Raw genomic sequence first — 12,185 nt, 5'->3', positions numbered from 1 at the left:
TTTTTTTCACTAGGTTTTCATTATTTGTATTGATTCATATATCTGATTATTTTATTATTTAATTAATTACTATATATTTGATCATATGTCTATGTCAAATGAATATTGATATCATTGATGTTTCTTTTATTCCTTTTCCACAGGATAAAGGTTCTCAGCTGGAGTTTTCATTCAGAAACTCTTCCCTGAAATTTGCAGTTATCATCTAGTAATGTTGTCTTTTTCAGTTTTTTTTCCTCAACTTGCCCCACCCTATTACTTTCTTCGGTGGAGTGAAACTTGCCAGGATCTGTTGTTCATGGAAGAATAAAAAAACACAATAGGAAATGTCAGTGAGGGTACCAGATGTGGAGTGCTGTGTTGGATGCCATTTCTCCATTCATTTCTCATCATTGCGACATTCCCATAAGTTTTTAAGACAGTTCCCATTATACAAATGAGGACATCAGCTTTTTAAGTTACAAAAACAATTGAACAATTTTCCTCATTCACTAAGCAAGTCTGGATTAAATTCAGAGTGTCTGAGTCCACGTAATACACCAAATGATAAAGGCTGTCATGGCCACACCTTTTTCCCCTTTGAGAGGGAGCACCACTGATTTACAGAGATAATCCTGTTAGGACACTTGCTTAGCTTACAGGTAACATCTAAGTCTCTTAACTTGTAGCTCTCTGTCTTTCAAGGAGCAAAAGTTGAAGCTATTTTCGTCTGTTTTCTTAGGAGCCTATGCGTTTTATTCTTTCTCTCATTTAGATTTTTTTTTTAATGATGTGCCCTTTCTCACCTTAGGGAAAGAAATTTCCTTAGGATGAGACAGAGAATATCATTGATGTAGTTTTCCATCTTATCTTAGAATCCACTGTTAATGCAATTGAGTCACATTTCCATGGGAGAGTCTTATGAACTTCAATTTTATGGGCAACTTTTTCTAATTTTGCTCATGTGCAGAGCATATACCTGGATGGATGCCATGCACCTGCCACAGAATACTTCATGGGTAGAGGTGGACAGACCTTGCAGGGAAGCAAAAATATTTGAGGCATTGTTCAGGATGAAACAGTACCATTTTAAAGGGGAAATATGAAATCTGAGTGATAGTTTAAGAGTGTTAATTCTGTACTATCTAGAAGCAGTGACAGAGATTAGTCAAGTGAGTCAATTCAGCCATCAGATGATATGATCTCAGACCCATTCTTTGCCATGAACTCACCTTGTACATTGTGTCCATGACATAATATAACTTTATCTAAATTTCCCTGTGGATAAATAGAGAGATCGTATGATCTAACTCATCTGTAATTTCACAAGCTCCTCAGATGACTCTGAGGAATAACAAATTGGGGACCAAACTCTAAAAGAAAGATTTATAACTTCATTCTCCTTTTTCTGTTTGCTTGAAGGCAAGGAATATTTCTGAAGGAAACATCATGTCTTATTCTTTGTTTCAGTCTGAGGACTTGGCATAAGGTGGCAAACAGAGTTGGCGATCAATGAAAAGGAGATCCAGTAAAGGGAGAGGAGAGAAGAGGAAGAATGGGAGATGATGATGGAGAGACAAATTAGCAGAGGGAAAGATTTGAATATTCTCTTGGGTTCACAATATTGAGTTATTTTTCTTTATACTGAGCAGTATCTCAAACTTTAGCATATACCAAATACATCTGGAGCGTTTGTTAAAACTTACATTGCTGGTTCTCACCCAGTGTTTACCAGCAGTAAGTGTGGAGTGATACCACAATTATTCATTTCTAATAAGTTCCCAGTTGATACATCTGCTGCTTACGCAGGACATTTCATTTCATATTCTTTTCATCCCATCTTTTCCATCAGATTCATCAACATGGCAGCCAGAAATCACACACGTGCTCCAGAATTCCTTCTTTTGGGATTGACAGATGATCCAGAACTTCAGCCCCTCATTTTCTACCTTTTCCTGTCCATGTACCTCGTTACTGTCCTTGGAAATCTGCTCGTCATCATGGCTGTCAACTCTGACTCCCGCCTCCACACCCCCATGTATTTCTTTCTCTCCAATCTGTCCTTTAATGACATCTGTATAAGCACAACCACAATCCCAAAGATGCTGCTGAACATACAAGCACAGAATCAAGGCATCACTTATACAGGCTGCCTCACCCAGATTGTCTTTGCCCTGGTTTTCGGCGTATTTGAGAATTTTCTCCTTGCAGCAATGGCCTACGACCGCTATGTGGCCATTTGTCACCCACTTATGTACATGGTCATCATGAACCCCCGACTCTGTGTCCTGCTAATTCTTCTCTCTTTCTCTCTTAGCATTGTAGTTGCCTTGCTCAATAGTTTGATGGTGTTACAGTTGTCCTTCTGCAAAGACCTGGAAATCCCTCATTTCTTTTGTGAACTGGCTCAGGTTCTCAAGTTTGCCTGTTCTGATACCCTCATTAATAACATCCTGATATATTTTACAACTAGCTTATTTGGTATTCCTATGTGTGGAATTATTTTCTCTTATACTAAGATAGTCTATTCCATTTTGAGAATGCCATCGGTGAGTGGAAAGTATAAAGCTTTTTCCCCCTGTGGGTCTCACCTCTCTGTTGTGTCCTTATTCTATGGGACAGGTTTCGGGGTGTACCTCAGTTCTGCTCTTACTAACTCTTCCAGAAACACTGCAGTGGCTTCAGTAATGTACATTGTTGCCCCTCAAATGCTGAACCCTTTCATCTATAGCCTGAGAAACAGGGACATGAAGGGAGCCTTCAGAAAACTCATCAGTAGGACACATTCTCTTCTTTGTTTCTACAACGGGTCAAAGTGACAGAAGTACTGGGTGAGCCAGAATGTTTTACTCTTGCTTCATCAACTTCTTTTAAATGACTCAATAGTATAACAAGTAATTGAATTGTAACTTGGGGTTGAAAACTAACCTGCTGTTTGTATAGCTCTGTGGTGTTTCAAAAAACGAATTCCATTCCCTAATCTCAGTGTCTTTGGTGGTGTCCTTAGAAGCTGACTTGAGGCAAGGGTTATACTGATATTTTTTGGAACATCAGAAGAAGAAAATTGGGAGAAGTCAGATAGTTCAGGATTAGGATCAAAGAAGTCCGTGGTCACAGCAAAGACTTGATTCTGTCTGGTCTCTGGGTTAGCACCTTGTGAACTACACCCCAGAGAGAAGCCTGCTGTGAGACATGGGAGAAGCTGTTGTTTCATCCTCCAATTCCTTAAATCCTGAGACCTGGAAGTGGTCAACAGTATCTGTGCCAGTCAGCATCAGCATCCACTATACTAATTTTTACCATCTATAAACTTTCTATGGCATGATTATCAGTGGTTGGAGATTATCATGAGACCTTTGATCTTGATCTGTGAGAAAGCCATTGTTTCTGCTAAGAGAAAGTACCCCCGACAGGGGTATACCAAAACAATAAAGCTAGGTATCTTTCATTACAAGGACTACAGAGATAGGGAATGTAGAGGAAATCTAATTTACTGCTCCATGGGGTGTCTGTTTCCTGGGGCCAGTTCCCCTCATGGACCCAGATGGCTGCAACAAATACAGGCATCATAGCTAGACATGATGACCAGAGAAAGAAATATGACTCTTCTTCCCTAGGCCTATTGATAGTTAACGCTGAACGGAGTCATCCAAAATATATATCTTTCAGTCCCTTTACCATGAACAGGATCATTGGTTATCTTCTTCTGGCATCTTATTTGCTTTGAAAACATCTTATTGGCTTATTTGTAAGAATGTCTCTGAGTTTTCACATTTCTCCTTAGTCATCTGATCTTGTCTTTCTTACTCATCTCTGGTGGAGTCCACACAGAGATCCTAATTGAATAAAATTAATAGTATCATTGATCTCGTAGATCATTGGCTGCACTCAGGGTTATAATGCATACATTTTTAAGGTGTCTTTATGAGGAATGTTATTCTATGGAGAACTACTTTACTGTGCAAAGGAGATTTGGAGTGCAAAATAGGAAAGAAAAAGGAAAAGTTAGCAAATTAGGTAGATCACATTTCTCATAATCTCAAAATTTCAAAGAATGATCTCTTTGGGTGTGAGGGTGTAAACAGTGGAGGTCTCAAAGGAGGATCAAAGAAGTTGCTGGAGAGCCTTCTGTTCCAGTCATCATTGGAGGTTGAGGGGGTGGTTTTATTTCAGCACTACATGTGGGATACAGTTCCTGCCTGGGAATCATGGTACCTCCTAGTGTAGAGTTTCCTGCATTGATTTTAACAGAACACTTGTAGACTTGAATCACCTGGGGCCTTTGCACATACGACAGGTTTCCAAACCTCCCTCAAGAACTATTGACTTTGAATCTCGACAAAGGCATATGAGGAATAAGTCTTTTCAACAAGGACTCTGTGAGATTCTGATGATCTCTGAAGTCTGAAGTGCATTAATTCAATATTAAAACAATATGGGAGAATGAATTTAGAATTAGGAATATGGGAAGCCTTTCTTAATTTTACTTTTTAATATAATATATACTAACAAGTGCATTAAATCTATCTGTAGCTCTGAAAGAATAGTAACATAATAAATACACATTTATCTATCTGGGGGATAAAAATAGAGCAATGCTATTGTCATCTAATCCAACCGAAGCATCTCCCACTCACATCACTCTGCCCCATCAAGTAGCAAATATTATCTTGAATTCTGTACTTATTTTCTTTTAAATTATTCTTTTAGCTTCAATTCTAGGAAATTTACTGTATTTCATCATATTTGTCCTATGGAATGGGTAATAGATTTTAACATCATTGACATCACTCTGTTTGTATTCCTGTCCAATTTATAAATTTGTCTGTTTTCTTACTTATTAAATCTTAATATATGAATTTTGTGTCTTGATTATTTTCCTCTTATTGCCCTTTTGAGGTTCAATCATGTTGTTCATAGTAGCAGTAGCTAACTCATTTCTAATACTCTGGATTTTTTACATTATTTATGATATCTTTTCAAAATAGATGTCCTTTCTAATACTGATGGAAATTTTGTTTCTTTGTAACCAGTTTTCTGGTGTTAGGAACTCTTATATGTCTTCTGGTGGAAATGAAAGAGTGTTTTATAATTGAGATGGAAATATTGGACATAAGAGAGAATCTTTTCTCTTTGAGTAGTTCTAAAGAGTTTTCCTAAGTCATTGAACAAATTTACATATATTAGAAAGTCCTGAGGATCCATATCACTGCCGTGATATTTTTAAGTATGTTAATAATCTAAAGGGTGTAAAATGATTTCACTAATTGTTATGACTTATTATTATATGGTTGATAATCTTTTCAGATATTTATTTTTTGCTCTGTTAAATATCTGTGGTACTTCTATTGAGCTGTTTATTGTTTTTTCTTATTGATTCAAATGACTTCTTTATATTATCAGAATATTACTCTTAGTCAGTGATAAGCACTGAAAATTTCTTTTTAAGTGTGTGTCTTGTTTTTGGATATCTTTTGTTTGTTTGGGTTTTTTTTTTTTTTTTGGATGAACACAAGTGCTTAGTTTTAATGTAATTGAATTTGCCAGTGCTTTCCGTAATGGCTTGTACTCAATACGTCTTGTTTATGAAACCTACTGTTACTTCAATATGAAGGGTTTACTCTTTTGGCTTTTACATTTGAAATAATATCCTTCCTGGCGTTGGGGAAGAGGGAGAATCTCCCTCAGTCATTTCCCTTAAGGTTCTTATGGATGGCCAAATAATTAAAAAAGCAGGTTAGCAGGAGAAAATCAAACAAAGTTTAACAACATATATACATGGGAGAAACTCAGGAAGAGAACTGAGCAACTCTTCATTCTGACTAAGCTGCTCATTTAAGTATTTTTAGCTAAAGGCACAGAAGGTGTTGTGGGAGTAGTGGTTTGGGTTTTCAGAGGGGAAGAAGACAATTGACGTGAAGATGGAAATGCAAATGTTTGTCTGAAAACTCTCTTCAGGGCCACCTAAAGAATGTCACCTGGGAGAGACAGAATTTCTGGTAAGATGGGCCTGGTGCCTTTCCTATCACAGCACCTTTTTTTTTTACATTATACTACAGCCATCATATAGTAGTGGCTCCTTCATGAAACAGGTCTTCTGTCTTAACTTCTTTAGGCAGTTTGGGAGGGGAAACTCAAATGTTCGTCCTGAGTCTTCTGAGCCTTTATTATCTTCAGCTTGAAATAATCTGCATAGCAGAGTGGCGCATCTTGGGGCGGCCTGCTCTGAACGCCATCGCTGGGATTTAGTTTTGCCTTTGATGTGAGGCAGGAATCTAATTCACTTTTATGTCCTTACATAAACCATTCATTTATGTGTTGGTGTCTGTCTGGGCTCTATCTTCCGATCTTGTCTTGTATTTACCTCTGTGCTAATATGGCAGGTCTTAATTGTTGTAGCACACCAGTCAGCTAAAAATCGGTTTATTGTGGTAACGAAGAAGTCCCAATGGCTGTCAGTTATAGTCACAAGGTATGTTGTAATACAACTTGACCACTTCTGTGACAACTCACAGTTTACTGTAACAATATTGATAACCACTGAAATAATTTTAACAAATTGTCCATAATATGGGAAAAATATATCAAATCCAGTTTTTGAGACTAGAAAAGTTGATAGTGATAGTCTATAAAGTGATTAAAGTGCTTGATACATGTTTAGTCTATTTTTTATTGTGGTAAAATATGTGTAACACAAAATTTGAAATTTTCTTGATTTTTATGGGTGAAATTTGGGGCAAAATTACTTGCACAATGTTGGGCAATCATCACCTCTATCTGTTTCACAACTTTTTCATGAATCAAATAGAAATCTGAAGCTATTCAGCAATAACTCTTCATTCTAATGCCACACAACCATCCCTTTGCAACCTATAGTATACTTTCTGTCTCTATGATTTTTCCAACCCTAAATATTTTCATATAGGTGAAATCATAAAAAAGTGTTCTTTTGTGTCTGGCTTATTTTCTCTATCATATTGTTTTGAAAGTTCATCCATGTTTTAGCAGGTTTCAGAACTTCATTCCGTTTTATGGCTGAATAATATTCCATTGTGTATATACATTTACCACATTTTCTTTATCCATTTATTTGTTGATCGACACTTGGGTTCTTTCCACATTTTGCTATTTTGAATAATACTGCTATGAGCATTGATGCACAATTATATGTTTTTGCCTATCTTTGGCTCTATACCTAGGAGTGGAATTGTTGGGTCTTAAGGTAAATCTATGTTTAGATTTGAGAAACTTTCCAAGTGTGTTCAAATCCAAATTCAAAAAGCATATGTCATTGGAACTTGTTCTGTATGAGATTGTTATGGCTAGTTCAGCCCCTCGCAATTCCATGGTATTTGAGGATTAGTTTTTTTCTGCATCTACACAAAAGGCATTTTCCATTTCTATACAAAAATAATATTGAGAGGGATTGCACTGAATCTCTAGGTTCCTTTGTATAGCATTGACACCTTGACAATGAAGTCTTTCTACCCATTAACATGGGATATTGTTCCTTCTTTTATGTCTTCAATTTATTTCAGCTTTTAGTTTTTTTCATGCTTTTAGTTTTCAATGTACAAGTCTTACACCTCCTTGGTTAAATTTATTCCTACATGTTCCATTCTTTTAGATGCTATTTTCAATGGAATAACATTCTTATATTCCTTTCAAATATGTAAAAACATAACTGATTTTGGTATGTTGATCATGTATCCTGCAACTTTGTGGATTTCTTTGCTCAGTAGCTTTCTTGTGGATTCTTTGTTGTTTTCTATATATGGGATCATGTTCCTGTGGATAGATGTAGTTTTGCTTCTTCATTTCCAATTTGGATGCCTTTTATTATGTTTTCTTGACTAATAGCTCTGGGTAGAACTTCCAGTACAGTGATGACCAGCAGTGGTGAAGTAGGCTTCCTTGCCTTGTTCCTGATATTAAAGAGAAAGTTTTCAGTCTTCCATCGAGTATGACGTTAGCTGTGGGTTTTTCTTAGATATCCTTTACCATGTTGAGAAATTATCCCACTATCTCTAGTTTTCTGAGAGTTTTTATGGTGAATGGGTCTTGGATTTTATGAAATTCACTTTCTTTACCAATTGAGATGATCATCTGGTTTTTCCTTTGTTTTATTAATGCAATGTATTACATTGATTGATTTTCTTACCAACTACCCTTGAGTTCTTGGATATATACCATTTGCTTATGGTAAATAATCCTTTTACTGTGTAGTTGGATTCAGTTTGTGAATATTTTGTTGAGGAGTTTTGTATCTGTATTCATCAGAGATATTGCTTCACAATTTTCTTTTCTTGTGATGTTTTTACATGGCTTTGTTGTCAGGGTAATGCCAGCTTCATAAGATGATTTAGGATGTGTTGTCCCTCTTGAAATTCTTTGGAAGAATTTGAGGAATATTGGTGATAATTTGTCTTTAAATATTTAGTAGAATCCACCAGTCAAACAATGTCATCATGAGATTTTCTGTGTTGGGATGATTTTGATTACTGATTCAAGCTCCTGGTTCCTTATTGATCTGTTCAGATTTTCTATTTCTTCATGATTCAGTCTTGGTATGATGTATGTTTCTAGGAACTTATCCATTTCTTCTAAGTTATCCAATTTGTTGGCATATAATTGTTCATAGCAGTCTCTTCTGATCCTTTGAGTTTCTGTGGTATCAGTTGTAGTATTTCCTCTTTCATTTCTGATTTTATTTAGTTGAGTCTCCTCTCTTTTTTTATTAGTCTAGCTAAAGGTTAGGAACTTTGTTTATCTTTTCAAAAAACCAGTCCTTAGTTTTGTTGATATTTTCTATTGTTTTCTGTTCTCTATTTCATTTACTTCTGTTCTTACCTTTGTATTTATGTGTTCTTCAGTTTTAAAGGACAGTTTCCTGGGTAATATATTTTTGTTTGTCCATTTTTTTCTTTCAATATTTCATATACATCATCCCATTCTCTCCTGGTTTACAAGGTTTTTACTGAGAAATCTGCTAATTACCTTATGCACTTTCCCTTGTATTTGATGAACCTCTTTTCTCTTGCAGCACTACCAGTGCTGAGGGACTAAGACACACAGTGTGATGTCCAGGGTTGGCAGTGTGCATGCCCTCTGCTTTAGGTGCTGGCTGAAGTCTCTTCCATGGTGTTACAAGTTGGCTACAGACATCTGTATGGTGGTAAGGGTCACTGCCATTGGCTGGTGTCAAAAGGTAAAGTGCAAGAGTTCAAGGCTCTATGCTTGCATGTGTGCAGCTGTGGTTTCTGGGGCTAGTGGTAGGCATTTGTGCCACTTCAGGGATAGCCATGGGGGTGGAGGCCAGTGACAGGAAATGGGTTAGCTGCATGAATGTATGCAGCTGTAGGGACTGAGACCATCTGCTGGTAAGTGCTCAGTTTCCATGCTGGGTTCCAGGATCAAGTCTCCATGGTAGTGGTTATGGGGTGGGACACAAGCTGTTGGAGTCTTTGAAGGCCAAAACCTGTGAGACTCTTAGTGACAAATGCTGAGAGGAGTCTGTAGCAGCTAAGCTGGCTGTTGGTTTTCTCAGTGATGAAAGTTTCCAGGTTCCTTTGTGGAACAGTCAACTGAAGTCTGCAATGGTGAACACTGGATAAACAAAATGTGGTATATACATACAATGGAATATTATTTAGCCTTAAAAAGGAAGGACATTCTGACACACTGTACAAGATAGATGAATCCTGAGGACATTTACTTGTAATCTTATGGTGGTGTAATCTAGAAATCATACCGATACTCCAGAATTCCTTCTCCTGGGATTGACAGATGATCCAGAACTGTAGCCCCTCATCTTCAACCTGTTTCTACCCACATACCTGGTCACCATCTTAGGAAATCTCCTCATCAGTCTGGCTGTTAGCTCTGACTCCCACCTCCACACTCCCATCTATTTCTTTCTCTCCAATCTATCTTTTACCAACATCTATATAAGCACAATCGCAATCTCAAAGATGCTGGTGAACATACAAAGACAGAAGCAGAGCATCACTTACACACATTGTCTCATTCAGATTGGCTTCATCATGGTTTTTGAATTATTTGAGAATTTTCTCCTTGCACTAATGGGCTATGAGTGCTCTGTGATGATATGTCACCCACTGATGTACACGGTCATCGTGAACCCCCAATTCTGTGGCCTGCTGATTCTACTGTCTCTGTTTCTTAGCATTGTGGATGCCCTCCTCCTCAGTCTGATGGTGTTGCACCTGTCCTTCTGCAAGGGCCTGGAAATCCCTCACTTGTGTGAACTCGCTCAGGTCCTCAAGGTCACCTATTCTGGTACACTCATCAATAACATCATAATTTGAGAACTCAATCAGCAGAAGGAAAGCTCAAAGCTTTTTTGACCTGTAAGTTTCACCTGCAGTTGTGTCCTTGTTCTATGGGACAGCTTTTGGAATGTACATTAGTTCTGAAGTTACTGACACTTCTAGGAAGACTGTAGTGACTGCCGTGATGTACACTGAGGTTCCTCAATTGAGGAACCCCTTCATCTACAGCCTGAGGAACAGGGACCTGAAGGGATCCTTGAGAAAACTCATTGGAAGCAGACCTTCATTTTGTCAACGTGCCACTGACTTTGGACTGGGGTTACTAGAATGCATCAAAGTGACCAAAATCCTGGGTAAGGCAGAATGCCTGATTCTTCCATCTGTAAATTCTTCCTAAATGAGTTGATAACACAATGGCTAAGAAAATTTCAGCTTTGGCTTGAGTCATGATGTTGCTATTATTCTGGTTCTGTGATGTTTAACAAATGATTTCAATTCTCTAAATTCAGTTTCTTTGCTCAGATTCCTTAGAAGCAGAGACTGACGCAGGGGTTCTAGTTTTAGTGATTTTTTTTTTTTAACTCTTTCAGTTGAAGGAGGTGGATAGGGCAGGGAAAAAATTGAAACAAGGCTGTGGGCAAATCTAGAGGTTAGCTTCCACCTAATCCCATCATAGGGCCATGTCAGTTGCATCCCACAGTTAGGCTTAGAGTGGAGCAAGGGAGACAACCTATCATTTCCCAATTTAGTAATTAGTGAGACCAGTCACTGGTAAACCATATCCTTCTGAGGCAACATTAGCATCTACTGTACTCACTTTCATTATCTATAAAATTGGCATAATTAGATTATATAACTGGTATGAGATGATTATGACATAATTGACTTCATCCATTAGAAAGCCTTCAGTTGTAATAATAAGAAGAAAATCCACATTTATTATGACCAAATATTAAAAGAGTTATCTTTTATTACAGGGACTTCAGAGATAGGAAATGTTTAGGAAGAGTAAGAATCCATTCAGTTCTCCATGAAGATTCTTTATCTTAGGACTGGTTCTTGTCAGGGTCACCAGGTGGTGGCAGCAAATGGAGGTGTCATACTCAGACTTGATGCCCAGAGACAGAAATATGACTGTCCTTCCCTGGGTAAGTTGTTAATAGATCTTTCGATGGAGTCAACCGGAGAACATCTCTGTAGTGAGTTGAATGTTGGCTCTCTAAATGATATGTGCACACTCTAATCTTCCTACCTGGTAAGTGTTAACTTATGGTAAAAAGATGATTGTGCTTATTTGGAAAAGGATATTTACGGAGGAGCTTATTCTGTATTATCTGGGTGGTCCCTAAATGTAATCACATGTATACTTTTGAGATAGACAGAAGCGGAAAGGACACAAAGAAAAGGAAGAGACAATGTAGCCATATAGACAGAAACTGGATTGATTCTGCCAGCATTTGCTTATTCTTGTCTTATAAGACTTTCATTATCTTAAGACTCTGATGCATCTCCCCATGACCTCAGTATGTATCTATATACAATTTACTGTATGAGTTTCATTCCTTTTCACCTTGTTAAATTTTAAATTAATGAATAAATTCTTTGTGTTGGTTTTTATTCCCGTGATTGTGCTTCTGAGATCCGTTGTTCACGTTGTTGTGTTTAGCAGTTATTTATGTATTTTCCATGTTCTCTATTTTTATACTATATATGGTAACATTAAAAATAGCAACATTTGGAGTTTTTAAAAATATTTTGTTTTTTCCAGCTTTATTGAGGTAGAATTGACAGGCAAAGCTATACATTTAAAGTGTAAAATGTGATGATATAGTGTATGTATCCATTGTTAAATGGTTACCAAATCAAATTCATTCACACATCAATCACCTCACATGGTTACCATGTATTTTGGTT

The 12,185-nt window shown here is 37.2% G+C and overlaps 1 protein-coding gene and 1 pseudogene across 1 annotated transcript; both read left to right on the top strand.

Annotated features, from left to right (window-relative positions):
• The first annotated feature begins 1,841 nt into the window (after positions 1-1,841).
• LOC131394218 (olfactory receptor 7G2-like) lies at positions 1,842-2,798 on the top strand. The gene has a single exon (XM_058525439.1). The coding sequence runs from the start codon at positions 1,842-1,844 to the stop codon at positions 2,796-2,798; it is 957 nt and encodes a 318-aa protein (XP_058381422.1).
• A 373-nt stretch (positions 2,799-3,171) lies between these two features.
• LOC131394217 (olfactory receptor 7G2-like) lies at positions 3,172-10,668 on the top strand (annotated as a pseudogene).
• Positions 10,669-12,185: the final 1,517 nt, after the last annotated feature.

Source organism: Diceros bicornis, chromosome 30 (genome assembly GCF_020826845.1).
Source record: "Diceros bicornis minor isolate mBicDic1 chromosome 30, mDicBic1.mat.cur, whole genome shotgun sequence".
NCBI classification, from domain to species: Eukaryota; Metazoa; Chordata; class Mammalia; order Perissodactyla; family Rhinocerotidae; genus Diceros; species Diceros bicornis.
This window is presented reverse-complemented; position numbering and strand designations above follow the sequence as displayed.